Source organism: Pararge aegeria, chromosome 23, assembly GCF_905163445.1.
Source record: "Pararge aegeria chromosome 23, ilParAegt1.1, whole genome shotgun sequence".
Classification (NCBI taxonomy): domain Eukaryota; kingdom Metazoa; phylum Arthropoda; class Insecta; order Lepidoptera; family Nymphalidae; genus Pararge; species Pararge aegeria.
In genome coordinates this window covers 3,409,054-3,430,722 of record NC_053202.1, presented here as the reverse complement: position 1 = coordinate 3,430,722, position 21,669 = coordinate 3,409,054, and the positions used below count along the sequence as shown (strand labels likewise).

Genomic DNA, 21,669 nt, shown 5'->3' with positions numbered 1-21,669 from the left:
CCAATACTGGTTGGTGGGCAGAGCTAATTTAGTTTTATCCATGGAAAAATTCAAGTAGCTACCACCCAAGCGCTGTGTTGCAAGAGAAAAATAAATTGAACAGCTATCTAAGCGTAATAACAGCGTGGGAAAATAAAAACAATAATAATCGAATAACTAATAAATCTGACACGAAATTTAAATTATAGCACCAGGAAAATACAGTTGTAAGCTTTCTCCAATTAGTTTCTGAGCAAGACTCTATTATTTTGTCTTTTTATATCCACCCTTTAGGTATCTGCAGTGCACTTCGATCAATAAATACAATTTATGTAGTCGCATACAAAATCTTACAGCATAGTGTCAGGTTTTTATCTGTTATGAAAATTAAGCTTAACTTGCTATACTCCGCGAACAGCAGGAAAATCTGTATGGTGTAATTTAAACTTACTTTAATCCGTATACTTTTTATGTTATTGTTTATTCAACAATTATTCATTGTAAAGTCAACATCTCCTGAGGATGCTCCGGTTTCCTAGCGAAACGTGCGTAGAGGGTACATTGCCCTGCAGGCTTCTGGATCTGTTTGGTGTGGAGTATACGGATTGAAGTAATTATAAATTACACCATATACATTCACCTGCTGTTCGCGGAGTATAGTCAAAAGTCAAAGTCAAAAATATCTTTATTCAAGTAGGCCCATAGGTGACACTTTTGATGTGTACATAAGAATTACACGGTAGTGAGATGATGGCGATAACCACATTCGTAAACTTAAAACTAAAGCTACGAGGGTTCCAAACGCGTCCCGGTCTAAGAAGAAGCCCACAACAAACTTAGCCGGGTGTTTTTATTTTTTTTTTTATCACCATCTCACAATGTCATTTTAAATTATTAGAAGAGCAACCTGGTTAGAGCAATAATTTACACCCAAGCTTTTTTATCGTTTACGTAGTCCTTTATACTATAATAGGACTTTTCTATAAGCTTACGTTTAATTCAAACTTTGAACTTTTTAAGAGACATCTCCAAGATGTCAATTGGTAGTTTATTGTATAGCAAGTTAGGCTTAATTTTCATAATATTATATTATGGAGTTCCGCAAAGTAACGCCTGCTTCTATCCAATATTTTAATCTGTTGCAAATAATCTGTTTAACTGTTATACATTTAAAAGTGTGTATTTGTTCGTTTGTTAACTATGTTTGGCTCAAACATTATAATAAAAATAATAATATTAATAATATTTCTTTATTTGGTAACTATGATACATCTGCACTATTATTTAACAGAATAATTAAACACAGTATTAATCTTTTTTTTAAAGCTATAGGCCTCCAAAATGAACAAAAACAGCGCTAGCAACTGCGCCGGGAAGGTGTTCAATTTCTTATCCCTGAAAACAAATGGTTTCCGGGGAATTTTTCTACTCTACAAAGTTTTCGACTTAGTCGCGGACAACAAATAAGCCTTTACAAAATGGTCATCGTCATCAAGTACCCGCTCCTACAGGGCACGGTTTTCCGCTCAGCATGAGAATGTTTTTTTCCGGTTTGTGTGTAGCTAAATAGCCCTAATGATTTTAACAGCGAAACGCGGGCTTGTTAGCGTTCCTCGTATGAGGCTCTATCAGAAAGAGTTTGAACCTTAGGGCTGGAAGAAGAGAAGGGATCGTCAACCTCAGGGCGCCTAATGTCCTGCTGAACCTCGGCTCAGGCGACATTGGAGTTAGACTGTGGTGTCAAAATTCAAAATTCATTTATTTCAAGTAGGCCTAAATTCATTTATTTCAAGTAGGTGTGTTTTCTCAAGTGCGAACAAGCATGAAGTACTGTAGTCACCTGTGGGGTGGCTCTGCCAAGTACCAGCTTGAAGCTTTGGATTCGGTGGATCGTCGCTCCAGGAGAATTATAGGCGACAATTCGTTAACACAGGCGAAACTACACAGTCTCCAGCACCGACGCAATGTTGCCTGTTTATCGTTTTTTTACCGGATATACTTCGGTGAGTGTGCTCAGGAACTTCACAATCTTGTTCCTCCTTCCACGTTCTACCACAGAACAGCGAGACACCGTGAGCGGTTGCAGCCTTATGTGGTTGATATTCCATCAACACGCACCAAACGTTTCTTATCCACGTTTCTGATACGTGCCGTTAAGATGTGGAACGCCCTCCCGGCAACTGTGTTTCCTGCCACGTATAATTTGAGTACCTTCAAGGCTAGAGTGAATAGGCTTTTTCTAGGCAAGCGTGCTCCAACCTAGACCTCATCATTGCTTTCTAATGGGCATGATAGTCATCAAGCGCTGGCCTATCGTTAATAAAAAAAAAAGCTTATGTCCGGATGACGTCAGATTCGAAGATAGGTTGTTGTCGCTAGCCAAGTAGGGTTTGGCAGATTTAACACGCCTTTGAGAACGTTATGGAAAGCACTCTGTCTCAGGCATGCAGTTTCCTTACGATTTATTTAATTGCTTTGATTAATAACGAAAGAAATTATAAATTCCCGGTTTAGCCCTGCCGGGGATCGAACTAGGGCAAGCTAGAAGGCACTAGAGCACGCGGTAGGTCACCCATGCGATGGACCGATCAAATCAAATCTTCAGTGGGAGGTCCCTTGCATGAGTGTACCAGACTATCTGCAAACAGGGAGAAGTGGCGAATGATCGTGAGGCGAGTAACAACTGCCACAAACAATGTCCCACCGTGATGACCACGACCACTCTGGCAAGAGTGTTACGACAAAGAAGAGACGAATTGCTCCAACGTCATAGCCAAATAATAAATCGACTGTGAGACGGTGATAACAAAAAAAAACTGGCTAAATTTGTTGTGTCTCGTTTGGAACCCTCCCAGAATTAGTTTTAAGATAACGAATGCAGTAATCACCATCACCTAACATTGGTGTTAACGTGTTTAATGTATGAACGCTTCATAAGTGCTTGGGATAAGGTCTACATGAATAAAACATTTTTTGAATTTGAATTTGTAATGAAGGTCTAAGCAGCTAGGCTATCCTACTAATATTATAAATGTGAATGTGTGGATGTTTGTTACTCAATCACGCAAAAACAGCTAAACGGATTTGCATGAAATTTGGCATGCGTGAAGCCTCTGATATGGAAAAGAACATAGGCTACCTTTTATTCCGATTCCTTAAGTAATTCCCAAAGGAAAATTGAAAATTGTTTACGAGCTAAGCCGCAGGCAGACAGCTTTAAAATTTGGTATGCATATCACCTATGCTATGGAAAAGGATATGTACTATCTATATCGTTCATAAAACGTAAGTAATAATTTACAGAAAAATCCTGTAATTTTAAGGATTACTTGAACGATAAAAAAGCTTGGTTGTGAATTGCTCTAGCTTCATAGCTTAATATAAATAAACTGTGAGATGGTGATAACGAAAAAAAAAAAAACTACCCGGCTAAGTTTGTTGTGGGTTCTTCTTAGACCAGGCGTGTTTGGAACCCTCGTAGCTTTAGGTTTAAGTTGTACGAAGTTATCACCATCCCCTTACAATTATGTAAACATATATGTATGAACGCTTCATAAGTGCCTGTGATAGGCCTACATGAATAAAGAAATTTTGAATTTGAATTTGAATTCGAATTTATACGGATCTCTCAAATAGTTTTCGATAAAAATTGTTAACGAGGGAAGCTTTAAATCTAACTGTGAAATCAACGCAAACGAAGTCGCGGGCAGAAGCTAGTAGGAATACAATTCCTAATTAGGCGTATCGCCACTAGGATTTAATTAGGTAGGTATTAAACGCTCTGCAATTTATTCTGACTAAGTCAATCAAACTCGCTAATAAAATCCTCCATGCAGCTTAGATCTAAAGGCCAAGGACGTATACGTTCATTTTGAATCATCTAGGAATTTGAGATGACGTGACCCGCGCACCTGCGGTTATAGGTTTTACTGTTTATCGTTGTAGCAAGTACCTCATACGACAAACAATGATGAAGCGGTGGAAGGGCAGGAGCTCGACTTCCCTTTCGGGGGGCCGAGTTCGAATCCCACCTCTAACTTTCTTTTTTTTTCGGTTCGTGTGTAGCTAAATAACCCTAATGATTTTAACAGCGTAACGCGGGCTTGTTGAGGCTCTATCAGAACCTCTAACTTTTCTAAGTTATGTGCGTTTTAAGCAATTAAAATATCACTTCCTTCAGGAAAACATCTTGAGGAAACCTGCATGCCTGAGAGTTTTTTATAATGTTCTTAAAAGCGGCCTTAACCCCTTGTTATTGTAGGAATAGACCCGTGTTCTGTAGTGGGTGGATGTGATGAAACGACAAACTTGTTCACATGTTCGGAAATCGCTTTATATAAAAATTTAAATAATCTCCAAAAAAATTTCAGTCAAAAAGAAACAATTTTAACCGACTTCTTAATGGAAGAGGTTTTTTAATTCGGTATTTTTTGTTTAAATGTTTTTCACCTCAAAACTTCGTCATTAATTAACCGATTTAGAGAATAGTTCTTTTGTTTGAGACGGTATACTTCCCATGTCGTCCCATTTTATCAGGCTAAGATGTATTAAAGGATCCGAGAGAATTCGAGGGAACTTCTAATATTATACACCTATTAGTAATAATAATATCTGGTGAAAGCTGAAAAGGAAAAAATTATCTCAATACTTGGACCTTGCTCACGAGATTACAGCCATGTGGAAAGTTGAGTCGACCGTTATTGTTCCGATCGTCGTTTCTGTCAATGGTCTTCTCGCGAAAAGCTTCGACCAACATCTTAAGAAGCTTTCGCTTGGTTTTTAGATCAAGGGTCGGATACAGAACGGAGTCCTTGAAACGTCGCGTTACGCGTATCGTGAGGAGGTTCCTCACTCTGGAGCCCTGGCCGCCGGTTGCTTGGGCAAAGCCTCGCAAGCGGAGGGTGGATGTTTTTTTTATAAATTTTTAATAGTGTTCTTTATTTTTTTTTAAGCATTGTTAAGAATTTAAAAAAATATGAAAAAGAATAAATTATAGAAATGTAAAATATTAATATTCTACATCTATAGCGATGTGAGTAATTTTTTAGAGTAAATTGAACAATTGCTTTATGAAAGGTATCATTAAGTCAAGTGAAACCGATGACGAAGACCATTGGATGGCCACCGGAACTCTTTAACTAACACCCCAGGTTCTGGACAAAAATATTTTGTAAAATATTATGAGCAATTGACATTTGGCTATTATATTTCAGATAATTGCAAATTTAGTCACTGAGAAGCTTGAAAAGAATTATTTTAAAAACCTTTATTATAAACTTAAAAAGCAATACCGACTTAAATATTTTCTACAAACATTTTGAAGTCGGTGCCAATGAAAATGTTGAAATTTACTGGTACTCCTTCGTCCTTGCAATATATAAACTTACTCGACATTTTACTATACTATATATTATTTGTTGATAATGGTGTTTCAACGAACTCCCTGGCGCATCGGTGAGCACTTTGAATTTAAGTTGGAGCTCCCGAGTTTGATTTCCGGCTAGTTACCACCAAGGCATGCCGCTAAGCGATTTAGAGTTCCGGTGCGATGTCGCGTAGAAACCTATTAGGGGTATGACTACCATACTCCCTAACAGGTTAGCCTAGCTACTCTCTTAGACTGCATCATCATTTACCACCAAGTGAGAAGATCAAGGGCTAACTTGTAGTGGAATAAAAAAAAGGCTAAAATTTTATCATTTTCTCGGGGATAATTATCTGCAGTCTAAAAAGCTAGCCACATGACCAGTTGGAGAACGAAATACCAACGAGAATTCTATAGAACAGACAGAATAATAACTACATATCTCCATATAGGTTCATAAAGAACGCATTGTATACACCATGGTAGGTAGTAACGTACATCCCATCCGAACATCTGGCGAGGTAATCACTTGAAATCCGGTCCAAGGGACATGTAGTTTTATAGCCTTAGATCGTCATATCTACGAGGGAATATATACAACGTGTAACGGAATTACGAAATAATATTGAAGGATGCATCAATGAATTCCATTAGGAATCATCCTATATATTTTTTTGATACGAAATATGAAAATACAAACACAAAATGCCGCATCTGTGGCAAGAACCATAGACATAAGAGAAGTTAGGTTGAGGTGCCTATTGAAAATCGATTGGTGAAAGGTAAATGTATGTTCAAGAATCTTCTTTGATTACGCGTTACTGACTTAGGCATTACCTTGTCCATCGTTAGTGAAAACGTGCATTAAACCCGCAAAGCAGATATAATAAATTAATCATTTCGCATACATATCTCAACACGAACGGCCCGGGTCCTAACTAAAAGATAAAAGATAAGTTGCATTAAAACGTAACGTGGCGGATTGCCAAAAAACAAGGGCGGTACTCACTGACGCGCCGCCCCCTTCCCCCTAACCCTAGTGCGGACCGTGATGACCTCGGGGTAAGGGGTAGAGACAAACGGGTCATCGGTCATCTGCATACCTAATTTTTGACGCGTATGTACCAATGAAGTTTCGCTGCAGGTAGAGTTGTGGGGAATCTGTTCACCCCTCAACGCAAGGGTGTTATGAATTTGACATTAATGTGTATTGTATTCATATTGTACTGGTAAAATGGAGCAATTTAACAAGCATCATTAAGAACTAGCTGTTGCCCGCGACTTCGTCCGCTTTTGCTTTTGTCTTTCGAAAGACATGTGCCTCATAAATGTGTCAGCACTTTCAGGATATCTAAGCCTGGTGTAAAATCGTCAAACACTTTCGTCCCCTCTCCCAAGAGAACTGAGTTTAATATCGGGATAAAAAAGCATCCTAAATTACTTCTAATACCTTCAGGAATATGTGTACAAAGTTTCGTGATGATCGTTTTGGTAGTTTTTGCGCGAAAGCGTAACAAACAAAATTACATTCACATTTATAATATTAGTAGGGATTCCAAGATACATTATAAAAATTAAGCTTAATTTGCCATACTCCGCGAAAAGCAGGAGAATTTTTATGGTGTGATTTATAACTTCTAATAAAAAACCGCTCCGGCTACGTTGACACATAATAAACAGACTGACAATGGCGTTCACTTCACACATGTACAAAAGCACTGCATACCCTAAACGCTTTGTGTGTCTCTTATGTAGTAGGAGGTTTTTCCATTACATGCCTACTTCCTGCTTTATGACCAGGGTAGGTCAAATTTTCTATGCACTAAAGTCTGACAAAGAAGTTTAAACTTTTCTTTAATTAATAAATAGCGAGCAATCGAGCAAGCGGTTCACGATGTTAAGTGAACATCATGAATATCAACAGCATCAGAGGAACCATGGATGTGTTGGCGACCTCTGAAAACTTTAAATATAAGTTTGTCTGTGGCATCGTAGAGTCCAAACGGATTGACCGATTTTAATTTTGTTTTTGTTGTTTCAAAGGTGAATTTACCTTTGACTCTTTAATAAAAATAGGTTCAATTTGGCCGCCGCAACAAAAATGGTGGATTTATTATTTTTTCAACTTCCTTAATGTCCTAAATATCGGGAACGCTTGGTAAAACACCCCAATCCACTGGCACACAGCCTACTGACTGTAGAAAGAATCAGACGTCTGAAGCTCGATGCTGTACAGACTTTAGGACACTGGCCCTCATGACTGCAAAGTCAATAAGAACTTTTTTTCATCACACCTGATGGTAAGCGACGATGCAGCCTAAGGTGGAGCGCGCTTGCCTAGAAGATGCCTATTCACACTTGATTATTATTAATGGTAGCTGGAAGGGCATTCCAGATCCTAGCGGTGCGAATCAGAAACGAAGATGCGTAGCGTTCGTACGCGTCCGCGGTATATTGACCACGTAGGGATGCAGATCCTTACGGTGCCTCGCGGTTCGATGGTAAAAAGGCGAGGGGGGAGCTAGATCAAATAGTTCTTGAGCACACCCTCCGAAATATATCCTATAGAATACCGAAAGGCAGGCAACCTTGCGATGATGCTCCAAACTCTGAAGTTTTTACTACAAAAAAATACTTTCCTTGATTGGGTTGCCTGGCAGAGATCGCTTTTTAGCGATAAGGCCGCCCATTGTACCTGTGTTTTATTGTGTTGTTTTTGTTTATAATTTAATTTCTGTTAGGTGTACAATAAAGTGTATTTTCATTTCATTTCATTTCATTTCATTTCAAAAATCCTACTTATAGTCTTTCGAGTAGATGTCAATAGAGAAAAAAAAACTTCCTTAATGTCGGTATCAAATGAAAGGGCTTGACTAGTGGAATACTGTACACAATATAAATTTTGATTAGATTAAAAAAGCAGTCAGTACTCACAGTGGCACCAGTCGCCGCCCTGCCGTCCGGCTGCTCAGGCCTGTCGCCGTCGACGCAGAAGTAACAGCGGTCGGCTGGCTTCCAGTCGGCGGGCTCTTCCGCCATCTCCATCTTGGGCTGTGTGGCGGGCCTCTTTATTAGACTCTCCAATATCGTCTCCCTCCGCGGCTTCTCCTGTGCGACAGACAATTATGAATCAGTAATAACAGCGGTTTAAGAAAAGTATTTTTCAAATATCCAACTAGAACTCCTACAAAAAGAGGAGAAAGACAAAAGAAGAGATTGAAGGATTGAGTTTGAAAGAGGATATTCGTTTAAAAGGAAGATAGTGAAATGATTGCTAATAGGAGTAAGTGGAAGAAGAAGAAATTGGATAGAAGCAGGCGTTACTTTAGGGAAATGCATGATATATTATGAAAATTAAGCTTAATTTGCTATAGTCCGCGAAAAGTAGGAGATTGTGTGGTGTAATTTATAATTTCTTCAATCCTTATACTCCACACCAAACAGATCTTCGGCAATGTACCCTCTATGCACGTTTCGCTCCGAAACCGGAGCATCCTCAGGAGATGTTGACTTTACAATGAATTTGACAATTATGATTTAACAATTAAACATAGTAAGACTACACAGGACATGCACACACGTTCTACAAATTGCAAGCCTGTGTCCGTCAACCTAAGGCGTAGGTTAAGCTTCATAAAATTTTGTGCATACCCAGTTATAAGTTAAAGATTTCGATGATAGCTCATCTCTTTATTAAGGTACCTCAGTGTCATATGGACCTTTAGTAGTAGTAGATAGTCATAAATAAGGCATAAGATAATTTTAGCATCGATGGTTGAGAACCGTAGCTTAGTATTGCCTAAGAACTCAAGCCGCCATTGCCAGAGTTACCTGATCAAATCCTGCCGGTTCCAAAATGTTTGCACGCATTTAAAATTTATGTATTTAAACATTTATTCCTAGCTCACCTTCTCCTGGTTCTCCTGTGTCTCCTGTCTCTCTGCTCTCTCCTGTTTCTCCGGCGCGTTGATCTGCTCGATGGTCTTGATCTTGAGCGCGGGCGGGGGGTCTGAGGCAGCGATGCTCTCTTCGTCGCTCGACTGATCGCCTTCGGTGCGCTTTGGTATTAACCCGTCTTGATATAGTTTCCATTTTCTTCGACCCATCAACTCCTCTGCCACCCGTTCTAGACCTGGAATGATGGAGAGGTTATAGTTAGTTTCTTTTAAAGCCACAAGCTATCGCTCTTAGGGATAATTTCTCAATCAACAGAAATTCTCTAACTACGGAATTTTATGTTTCTACAGTAGTTGTTGATATGTCAAATTTAATCCAAAGACGGATTTTCTGCCATTAAAAAAAAAATTACCTATAGATATTTAATATTATACTAAATTTTTTTGTAACCAAGTTTTAATCGCCTACATAATATCTAGATAAAGAATACTTGTATTATTTTGATAGTTGTTGCATTAAGACTATTAAATTCATTCTTCAGGAGAATTATCTGCGCATAAAGAAATCTTTTCTTATTAACATTATTTTTAATTTTTTTTTTTTTTTTTATATTTTTTTTTTCTGTAATATAAACAGAAAACAAACTATAGGACATATAAAAATCTCCCCTTAAACCAAAAAAATAGAAAGGATAGTATTGATAAATTATGAGATATGTAAGACAAATAAATATCAACTTTTTTAATTTGTTTTAACTTTAATACCTCAGTGTGAGAATAAACATGTGATTAGGAAGTTAAGACTTATCGACGCTTTGTATTCGTGTGGTTATTGTTTATTGAATAGTTTAATATGATAGACGTTGCGATATTTATTGTTATTTAGTATGGTAGCTACCACATTTTCTTAGACAACCGTGACTCTTTATTGTAATGACTTAAAATTGCACTTTCACGAGTATGTGTGAGCGTGTGTGTTATTTATTGATTTAATACGTAAAGGTATTCCGTGCCTCAAATTTAACTAAAATGTGAACAAACCTAATGGTTGTGTAGTTTTTAACGAAAACTTTTTACCGTTATTTTTTATTAAAGCAATCTCCGAAAACATTTGTAAAACAATAGTTTTTTATTATTACATACTTTAACACCTTAAAGGTGATTCCCATTTCCAAATACTTACATTCAATTATCAGATGAATCAAATAAAATAGAAAAATGTAAATAAATGCCGACAGATTTTTCCCCTACCCGTCAAAAAGTTACATAGCAAAAAACCTACCTCTATTTACAGATTCATACGCGGGTAAGTAAAGAAGTGATTTCAAAAACGTATACACAATTTAAATGTATTCATTTGAAAAAAGAAGCATTTGATTATTTTGCTATCGCGATCGTGTTTTTTTTGCGCATGCAATTTTATGCTAATCTCAATGATTTAATGATCAACAACGATCATTGCCTACTTGAATATGCTTTTTTAATGGAATCGAATGAAAGGGGGAATATGAAACTGTTTATAATCATTGAGTAATGTATTACGTAAGCAAAAAGGTCAGTCATTTCCAACGAAAGCATTTCGTGCTGTAATTATCAAGGGGGTAAAATTTACGTACAGTATGAAAGAAAAGTATGCCATAGGTAGTTAAGTTAGTTGTTTGCCGTGTGGTTACGGCAGATCAGCAAACAGTTGTCCCGCGGGTGTCGTACGAGGCGACTAAGGAAATATAACGTAGAAAGGACAGCAGCTTCCTCGGTGCTACTACAACCATCTACTGCGATCACAAGCCATGCAGAGTGCGGAGTTGTTTTGCCAATTTGACTATTATAGGTTATGATAGGATACCCATGTTTACAATCAACTGCTGCACAATTGGCTATTCTCTCATTGATTCGAGGGTTTAATTGTATAATAATAATAATAAATATACTACGACAATACACACATCGCCACCTAGCCCCAAAGTAAGCGTAGCTTGTGTTATGGGTACTAAGATGACTGATGAATATTTTTATGAATTATATATACATAAATACATAGAAAATACATATAAACACCCAGACACTGAAAAACACCCACGTTCATCACACAAACATTCTCCAGTTGTGGGAATCGAACCCACGGCCTTGGACTCAGAGAGCAGGGTTGCTGCCCACTGCGCCAATCGGCCGTCAAAGATTAGATATAGATTCAGCACGCTGCTTCAATGCGGGTTGGCGGGTTTTAACGATTATTATAAAAGAAATAAATGAATATACATCGCCATCTAGCCGCAAGTAAGCGTAGCTTATGTTATGGGTACTAAGAAGACTGATGAATATTTTTATGAATAGCATACATAAATAAGTATTTAAGTAATATCATGAAAATTAAGGCTTATTTGCTATACTCCGCGAAAAGTAGGAGAATCTGTATGGTGTAATCCCAAATCTCCACACCAAACAGATCTTCGTCAATGTACGCTCTACGCACGTTTCGCATGAAATATTTTTTCGCATATAAAAATTTTCGGAACCGACAGGATTTGAATCTGCGACTCTCTGGCAATCGCGGCCTGAGCGCTTTCTCCAATTAAGCTACGGCTCTCCTACCGTCGTTGCCGAAATTGGTATATGCCTTTCACATGTCTTATAGCGACTGTACACCTATAATTGATTATCGTAATGGCACTAGACAGAATTTGTAATTCTAGTACAAAATTTTATTTTTTTATGAGTTAATTGCTGGTGTGTCTTACGAATAAATAAATAAATAACGGAGAGCGGGTACCAGCCCCGTCTGCCCAGCATGGTGATTCTGTGCAAACTCTCCGGCAGAAGCCTAGGTAATCGATTGACTGACGCTGATATTTTGGGAGGACTTTGAGATCCGCAGTTAAACACGCTAATCAAAGAGAACTGGCGTGCACTTCATAGATTCGTATAAGCACTGCCTACCCATTTTTTTTGATATAACACTTATACTAGGAGATTTTTTCCATTTTATGCAATCTTCCTGCTTTATTCCTGCATACCAGGTCCTTAACTAAATGCATGCCACTGGCAACGAGGCAGTTATCTATATAACCACCTGAGTGGTAGGTATAACTGGCGTGCACTTCATAGATTCGCATAAGCACTGCCTACCTTAATTTTTTGATATAACACTTATACTGTGAGAATTGTTCCATTTTAAGCAATCTTACTGCTTTATTCCTGCATACCAGATCCTTAACTAAACGCATGCAACTTTCAACGAGGCAGTTATCTATATAACCACCTGTGTACTTGGCAACTAACCTAGTGAGGTTTAATTTTAATGTTGTATATTTGATAATAATCTTCCTGCATACCAGGTCCTTAACTAAATGCATGCCACTGGCAACGAGGCAGTTATCTATATAACCACCTGAGTGGTAGGTATAACTGGCGTGCACTTCATAGATTCGCATAAGCACTGCCTACCTTAATTTTTTGATATAACACTTATACTGTGAGAATTGTTCCATTTTAAGCAATCTTACTGCTTTATTCCTGCATACCAGATCCTTAACTAAACGCATGCAACTTTCAACGAGGCAGTTATCTATATAACCACCTGTGTACTTGGCAACTAACCTAGTGAGGTTTAATTTTAATGTTGTATATTTGATAATAATCTTGTGAAGTTACCAGAGCGTAGCGGACACTGACAGATTAAGCAACAAAAATTTATAATTAATTTTTATTGCCGCCTTCATTGTTTTACACTTTTTATAAGTTAATTTAATTTTAATCTTTTTCATGTGAAAACTCTTAGTGGGTAATTTGTTTGGCTTAAAGGTGTTATAAGTGAGATATCTGGTTTTATACAAAACTAACTGTTACCTGCGGCTTCATCCGTGTTTATTTCGTTTTTTTTTTATTAAATCGCGTTAACATTTTATTAAAGTTTATAAGTGTAGGTGTATATGGGAGCTAGCTCTGTGTGTTTGTGTGTCAACATCAGTAGGGCTGTTTTGCTAGACAAAGGTGACGAAGTTTATTTTTAAGCATCCTTTCAAACGGAAACTGCTTAACGGTGTGTACGGGAGCTATGGTGATACGCTCGACGGTAACAATAGGAAGATCTTCCTCCGAGCGGGTGATCATGCTCGGGGACCGAGGTCCGAATATTCATTTTTGGAAGTTGTATATATAGGCATTCTTCGTGAACACTTAGCTAGCGCGATGCAGGATTATTGTAGCGCCATCTAGTTATGTATTGTGGAGATCGCTACAGGTGTAAACATATCCTTTGTCGTTTTTCAGTATGAAAAGTATTTAGTAAGGAAATATATGAAATCAATCAAATAAAATCGACATCATCTTCTCAACATCGCAACAGTTTATAGGCCTTATATTGATACTATGGGCCTCATAAGAAGGCTCAGAGTCACTCAGCGGGCGATGGAGAGAGCTATGCTAGGAGTGTCTCTACGTGATCAAATCAGAAATGAGAAGATCCGTAGAACTAGAGTTATCGACATAGCTCAGCGAGTCGCAAATCTAAATTGGCAATGGGCTCGGAGAACCGATAGACTTTGTGTCGTAATGTGCCTTGAATGGCGATCCCGCACCGGTAAACGCAGCGTAGGTCGCCCCCCAACGAGGTGGACAGATGACATCAGGCGAGTCGCTGGGAGCCGCTGGAGGCAAGCGGCCTAGGATCGTGTATTGTGGAACTCCCTACAAAAGACCTATGTCCAGCAGTGGACGTCAATTGATTGAAATAATGATGACGATGATGATGATGTTGATCCCCTACTACTAAAGCCAGTAGGGGTAAGGCCTCTCCTCACCTTCCACCCCGAACTTATCGCACAATAGGCATACTGACAGTAACAAAGGATTACTAAAGTATTGTATTTATCTTATAAACAGAACCCTGGAGAACATTACGAAGAACTCTCAGACATGCAGGTTTCCCCATGATATTTTCTATCAAAGCCAAAGTCAAAAATTTATTTATTCAAAAAGGCACATAGATGGCACTTTTGATGCGTTAATTACATACAAAATGTGTACATAGCTGTGAGTAGTGATGGGGATAACTACAATCGTAACTTAAAACTAAAGCTACGAGGGTTCCAAACGCGCCCTGGTCTAAGAAGAAGCCCACAACAAACTAAGCCGTGTGTTCTTTTTGTTATCACCATCTGACATTGTCATTGATGAATTGATAGTTTAATCGGTTTAGTTAAAACACATGTTACTCCTAAAAGTTAGAGTACGCTACTGATACATTGGTATTAAATAAAAGTTTATGTACATCATCATATCAACCAATTATCGGCACTTTACGGGGCACAGGTCTTCTCCCAAAAAAAGCAGTGTTAAGGCTGTAATCCACGACGCTAGCCTAGTGCATAAAGCATCCGGGGGAATCTTTATAATCGATACTGAGTCCAAAACAGATTTTTATTTAATTTTTGTCTGTCTGCCTTTCTGTCCGGGCATCACGTGAAAACTACTCAACGGATTTAAATAAAATTTGGCATAGTGGTAGCTGGTATTCCGGATCAACATATAGAATACTTTTTATCCCGATAAACGGTAAGTTTCCTCCGGGAAACGGGATGAAAAGTTTTATCAAATTTTACTTCATAATTTTTTCAATAATTCCTTTTTTATTTGAAAGTGTATTCTATCATGCATGTATTGTCTAATTTTGATGGAGATCTGATAAATATTGTCGGATATAAAGGACAAAACTCTTCTCAAATAACAGCAAGTCGATAGGCATATGGGACAGCGATCGAATGCATGCGTACCATCCTACTAATATTATAAATGTGAAAGAAATAAAATAATATAAATATTAAGTTTGATTATATACCTGCAAATTCATTAATTCATCATTCATTTAAATTATCTAAATTTAACCTAACTCATAGAAATTACGGGTATAGAAAAACACGTACGGCGGCGACGGGCCGCGAATAACATAGTTTGGCAATAAAACTGGACCTGGTAGCGCTGCAATTAGTTTCTAGGTTTAAGATATTAAAACGATTTGGTGCAGTCTAAGTTGCGCGGGTCAGCTAGTTATTATTATAAACGTACATAACTCCAAAAAGAGTACCCTACTGGTATTTTGGTATTAAAAAAAAACTTAAAGCGTATATTAACGGTTAATTATTTTTTCACTGTACCCACGTACCCGCTGCGGCGGGGGTCGTCGACTCGTTAATTAAAATAAAGAGAGTCACAGTCGGCCAGGCCGTATGATTACGGCCTCACAGTGCCACTTCGATGCCACTAAATTCCGGAAAATGTCTCCAAATTATAGGGGATACACACTTTCTTGGTAGTTACCTTGTATTAATGTTGAATAGAATCAGCCGATATTTTCCGAAGACCATAATATACAATGCTTATCCTTATAAAAAACGTTTGTTATCAAATTCAAATTCAAAATTTCTTTATTCATGTAGGCCTATCACAGGCACTTATGAAGCGTTCATACATATATGTTTACATAATTGTAAGGGGATGGTGATAACTTATAACTTCAACTTTAAACTAAAGCTACGAGGGTTCCAAACGCGCCCTGGTCTAAGAAGAGCCCACAACCAACCAAAAAATATCTATAAGTAGGCCAATATATTTATTTTATTTATAAATACACATTATTTGTATATCACTACCTAATAAGGAAAATAGAGGAAGAATAGAGAGAAACACAAAGATTGGAGTAGAAAACAAAAGGCGGTCTTATCGCTTAGTAGCGACCACTGCAAGACCTTCTGATTAGGACAGCATAAGCGAGAACAAGTAGGTGGTTTAAAATTATTATAAATAGCTACATACAAATACAAGACGTAAGAAAAATATATGAAATAAAAATAATAAACAAATGCATATACATCTTCATCATCTCCTCCCACAAAGAAAAGGGGTTAACACCTTTGAGAACATTATGGAGGACTCTCAGGCATGAAGATTCCCTCCCAATGTTTTCCTTCACCGTTCGAGCAAGTGATATTTTAATTTCTTAAAACGCATATAACTTAGAAAAGTTGAGGTGCGTGCTGGGATTCGAACTTGGCCACCGGAAGTGAAGTCGAAGTCCTACCCACTTGGCTGACACCGCTTGTTTGTTACTTTATCTAGTTTCCATGGTAACTAGATATTAATCCATCTCATTCACACACAGCAGCTGGTTGGCGCAGTGGGCAGCGACCCTGCTTTCTGCGTCCAAGGCCTCGATTCGATTCGAGGGGTTCGATTCCCACAACTGGAAATAAATGTTTGTGTGATGAACATAAATGTTTTTTTTCAGTGTCTGGGTGTTTATCTATATATTATGAGTATTTATGTGTATTATATTCATAAAAATATCCATCAGCTATCTTAGTACCCATAACACAAGCTACGCTTGCTTTGGGTCTAGATGGCGATGTGTGTATTGTCGTAGTATATTTATTTTATTTATCATTTATTTATTCATGAGTTTCTTTCTTTATCGAAACTCATGTTCGTTATATCGAGTTTCAAAACGAGAAGTTTCACTTCAGAAATCACCGGATTACGGATGGTGAAGCGAATTAAATACCTATCTACGTACCTGCTGTATTATAATTGTAAACGCTCATCTTAATTGGCCCACTGCTAACTAAATTAAAAAGCAAGCAGCACTTTTGTAAAGTACCTACGAAGTACTTTACAATGTTATTCATGACTATCTCTTGCAGTAAATTCGCCCTTGTGGTTTAAAATGAGTTTCTATGACACTATGTTTAACCGCCTCGATGGTTTAGGGGTTATCGTGGTTAGCTACGGATCACGAGGCCTTGGATTCAAATCCCGGTTCGGTTTAAACATTTTAAGGTATTGTGTTTTATCTGTTAAAGAACTCTCAGCACGGCTAGCTCCTGCTCATGCAGGAGACAAAAGTTATATCCCCCGATTATGAATGAATGAATGAATGAATATACTTTTATTGCACAATTTGGCGGCATTATCGCTTCATAGCGATTTCTTCCAGGCAACCAATGGAGAAGAAAACAAATAGAAAAAACAGTTTCATGATGCACATATACATATACCCATAAAATAAATATATCAATACTTAAATATATATTTATGATATACATAAAAATATTTGTAACTAAAGACAAATAAATAAATAAGTAACTACAAATACAAAAAATTTATTATATTACTTCAAAATAATATAATAAAGTAAATATGAAACAAAATAAATAAAATAAATAATTATCCCCAAACGATTATTTACTCTGACGTGGGATATAATTAACTTGTCCACCTGGTAAATCACTGGAACATTGAATAGGGCCAGCTTTATCAAACTTAAACGGGGTAACCGTTTAAGTTTGATAAAGCTGTGGCAGAAGATGCATTTTTATCCTTTCCCTGCACGGCTAGCATGGTTCGGAGACAATTATCTCCCCGGGGAAAGGATAAAAATGTTTCTTCTGCCACAGCTTTATCAACTTTCAGTGCACTGGCGCACAAGTTGAAATAATATCCAAATAATATATGTGTTATAATAAACGGGCGTAAACTTCTCCTATTCCATGTTCCAGTACTTTAGCAGCAGTGCTAGCACGGGGGATAACATTAACGTGTCCACCGGTTGAAGTACGGGACCATGGTATAGAGAAGTTTACCCTCGTTTATATTTACACATATATTATTTGGATATTATTTCCACTTGTGCGCCAGTGCTCTGAGAGTTGATAAAGCTTGGGGAGAATTTTTTTATCCTTTCCCGGGGAGATAATTGTTTCCTGCCCATGCTAGCCATGCAGTACTAGCCTGGAGTTAGGAAATTGGCGGTGCCAACCCCCTGCATCAGAAAACAGGTTAAGCTGTGGGTCCCAGTTATTATCACTTACTTGTGATAATATTCGTTAAAGCACACCAAGCCGCATTAGAGCAGCGTTGTGGGTTTATAATCTAAAGCTATCTCTGCCATGTGAGAGGAGGCGTGCCAGTGGGTCGCTAATGGGTAGGTTTGCAATTATATTTAAGTTATAATATTCAAATGGCAACTACTCTTCACCTTTTGTAAATATTGGTTTGGAAAGCCTAGTTAGGACTTCGGCTTAACTTACGGGGGACTGAGTTCTAATCCCGGCTCCAACCTTTCTAAGTTATGTGCGTTTTAGCAATGGAGGTTGAGGAAAACAGTGAGGAAACCTGCACGCCTGAGAGTTCTCCATAATGTACAAAAGGCGTGTGAAGTCCACCAATCCACACTAGGCCAGCGTGGCGGACCCTAAACCCTTCAGATTCTGGAAACCCTTGTATAGTGGGTCTGTAATGGATTGATAATGAAGTGGTTAATCTGGATTGCGAAACTATGTATTAATTACGTAACGTCGTTCTATCTCACGCAATAGACAATTTTCCCGCCACGTCAGGAATGAGGTTTGTCCATAAGATTAGAAAAATAAACGGAGAGAAAAAAAAACATAATAAAGCTAGTCTTAAGAAGGATATATATTGACGATAATTAAGAGCGAATAATGTCGACAATCCTATGCGCATATTCGCGATGGGCCAAACAAGGACATGGTGCGTTTCCGCGTTGAATCACGCGCTGTGGGGGACAAGGTGTGAGAGCAGAGCGGCTTTACGTTCCCACTGCTGGGCGTGGAACCACTCTCATAAAAGAATGTGGGAATAAATGTGATCTAACCAATAAATAAGAGTAAAGGAACTAGAAGATGCTATATTCACAAATCTTGAGTGTGCAAATTAAAAAATAATTAAATAAATATACTACGACAATACACACATCGCTATCTAGCCCCAAAGTAAGCGAAGCTCGTTATGGGATAGCGGATGAATAGATATTTTATTAGTTGCTATTGTAGATTTCACATTTGATTGTTTTATTACATGAGATTGTCTATTAATTGTTGAAAATTTAAAGTGAATAGCAAAATCTGTTGCGTGGTTTCGGAGGAGTTACACAAAAAGCAACATTGTTATATACTATCACTAGCTGTGGACCCGCGTTCTTCATTCGTGTTTATTACGGTTTTTGACATATCCTGTGGGAACTGTTTGTTTCGTGGGATAAAAAGCAGCCCATGTTACTCTCCGACCTTTCAACTAAGACAATGAAAGAAAGAAAGAAGAAAGTAATTTTATATTTGCCTTCAAAATTGTATACAAAAAAATAACGGAGAAAAATACGAACCGTATTAGTATTTTTTATGTTGTTAGTGTAGTTTTTTGTATTATGCCGAAAATAAAGTTTTTTATATGCTTAGGGTTCATTATTTTTCAAAGGCGAGTGAAGTCTACAAATCCGGTACGTGGCTTGCATCTGCGCCGTAAACCCTTTAAACTCTGACAGGATATCCGTGCTGTAGCGGGCTGTATCGGGTTGATAAAGACGATGTTAAAAAATACTAATTAGATAGCAAAGACGATGATAAAAAATATTAATTAGATAGCATTTTTGAGCATCCGCTACCTCCTATGCCCGACACCACGTGCACACACACAAATGCATCCTGAGTCAGCGTGACCTTGGAATAGAATAGTCTAATCGCAGTTTTAGCCAATCAGCATTCGACGCACGCGCACGCTTTGTTTGTTATACTGATGTTATTTCGTTAGCAATCGCCTTGTAACGTTTAGGTACCTATCTAACAATACAAAAGAAAAACTTTATATGTTATTACAATAGCCTAAAATAGTCCACCGCTGGACTTCCATATTGACGACCGATTGACGCAGTGGGCAGCGACCCTGCTTTCTGAGTCCTCGCTCGTGGGTTCGATTCCCACAACTGGAAAATGTTTGTGTGATGATCATGAATGTTTTTTAATGTGTGCTCATATGTTTATTAGAAGTATTTAAGTATAGTATTCATAAAAATATTCATCAGTCATCTTAGTACACATAACACAATCCGCGCTTACTTTGGGGCTAGATGGCGATGTGTGTATTGCCGTAGCATATTTATTTATTTATTATTTATTTATTAAGTATGGGCTGTAATTGATAGTACTAGTAGCGCAGAAATTTTATAACACTTTAAATATAAAATTTTAAAACATCTTTTTCAGATGTTCAGTATTCCAAATTCAAAATCAGGTTCAAACAAAATATAATCATAGCCTATGTCAACAGTTCACTGCTGGACTAAAAGCCTTTTCTAAAACGTTTGTTTTTATTTTTACTTACAGGAGAGGAAATCCTCATGGACACCCCCAGCGCTAGGTAGTACCGGACTTTTACCGGCTAAAACCCCCCCTGTCACCTCGTTGACGCCTTTCGGCCTAAATCACGACACCGATTTTGAATTTTTTTTTCATGGACTTGTCTTTCTTCTCTTTTCTTCTTTCTCATTCTCCTGTATAATAAATTGCTTCTAAATACTTTGCAACAGTCACCCAGTTTTTTAACGTCTTCAACAAAATTATGCACCAACTTTCAGCATTAAATTCTCCGATTTCCCCACTAATTACTCGTCTTTCCTTGTCCCAATTGACGCATTTGAATTCAAAGCGTTTGTTTGCCCACAATGAGAAGGGTTTGAACGTAGTCCACCACGCTCATCCAGTGCCGATTGATGGACTTCACACGCCTTTGAGAACATTATGGAGAACTCGAGTGCGTGCAGGTTTCCTTACCATGCTTTCCTTCACCATTAAAGCAAGTGATATTTATTACTTAAAACGCACATAACTTAGAAAAGTTAGAGGTATAACCCGAAGCCTAAAGTGACGCCGAAGCCTTACCCATTGGGCTATCGCCCTTAATTATAGTGTCAAGATAAATACTGAAAATATTTTTTATTAAAACTTCAACTCATCCTGCCTTTTTTTTCCCAATAATATTGAGGTGTGTGCGGGATAATATAAGAACATACGCACACATGCGTTCACAGTGACGTAAGTGCTCGAATCTGTTGAGGATGTGGCGAATCTGAACACCTCCGCTCACGGGCGATTGTGATTTGTTGCTATTTTAATTCCAATTTTGATTTCACGGTTAAGTCAGTGGTCTTCAACTGTTTTAATTTTTTTAATGAACACTTTTTATTGATATTCAAGCTTTTCTCCACGCTTTCAGGGATAGTATATAAAAAAAAAAAGTATTTTCTTAGTGCTTATCTGCGTTACTAAGAAATGCAAAATGACTTGCACTTACTCAACAAGAGCATGAGTTTATTAAGTAGAACTAACAATATTGTAATGTTTAAAATTACTTTCACTTGTGAGGAAATATCTTTTTCAGTGAAGTCATATAAATAGGTATCCTACTTATTTTAGCGTTAATTAAAAAACGATTTTCTTGTTTGCTGGGTTTACTTTAATAAAATTATGAACAATTTTTGTTACTAAATCTAGTTTATATCAGCTGAGCAACTGCCTTTTATATCCCTAACTCTTTATATGTAAGAACCCCTAATTTTTCTCCCAAATACAACCTTTTCTTTTA

General features: G+C 37.7%; 1 protein-coding gene across 7 annotated transcripts in view; it reads right to left on the bottom strand.

Moving 5' to 3' along the window:
* Window positions 1-21,669, bottom strand: part of LOC120634184 (mushroom body large-type Kenyon cell-specific protein 1) — a 315,805-nt gene that overhangs the window by 45,078 nt on the left and 249,058 nt on the right. For all 7 annotated transcript variants that reach the window (XM_039904624.1, XM_039904626.1, XM_039904625.1 and 4 more), the window contains 2 exons: window positions 9,253-9,476; window positions 8,279-8,452 (listed from right to left, as the gene is read on the bottom strand). In XM_039904624.1, coding sequence (XP_039760558.1) covers window positions 8,279-8,452; window positions 9,253-9,476 — 398 coding nt within the window. The remainder of the gene's footprint in view (window positions 1-8,278; window positions 8,453-9,252; window positions 9,477-21,669) is intronic.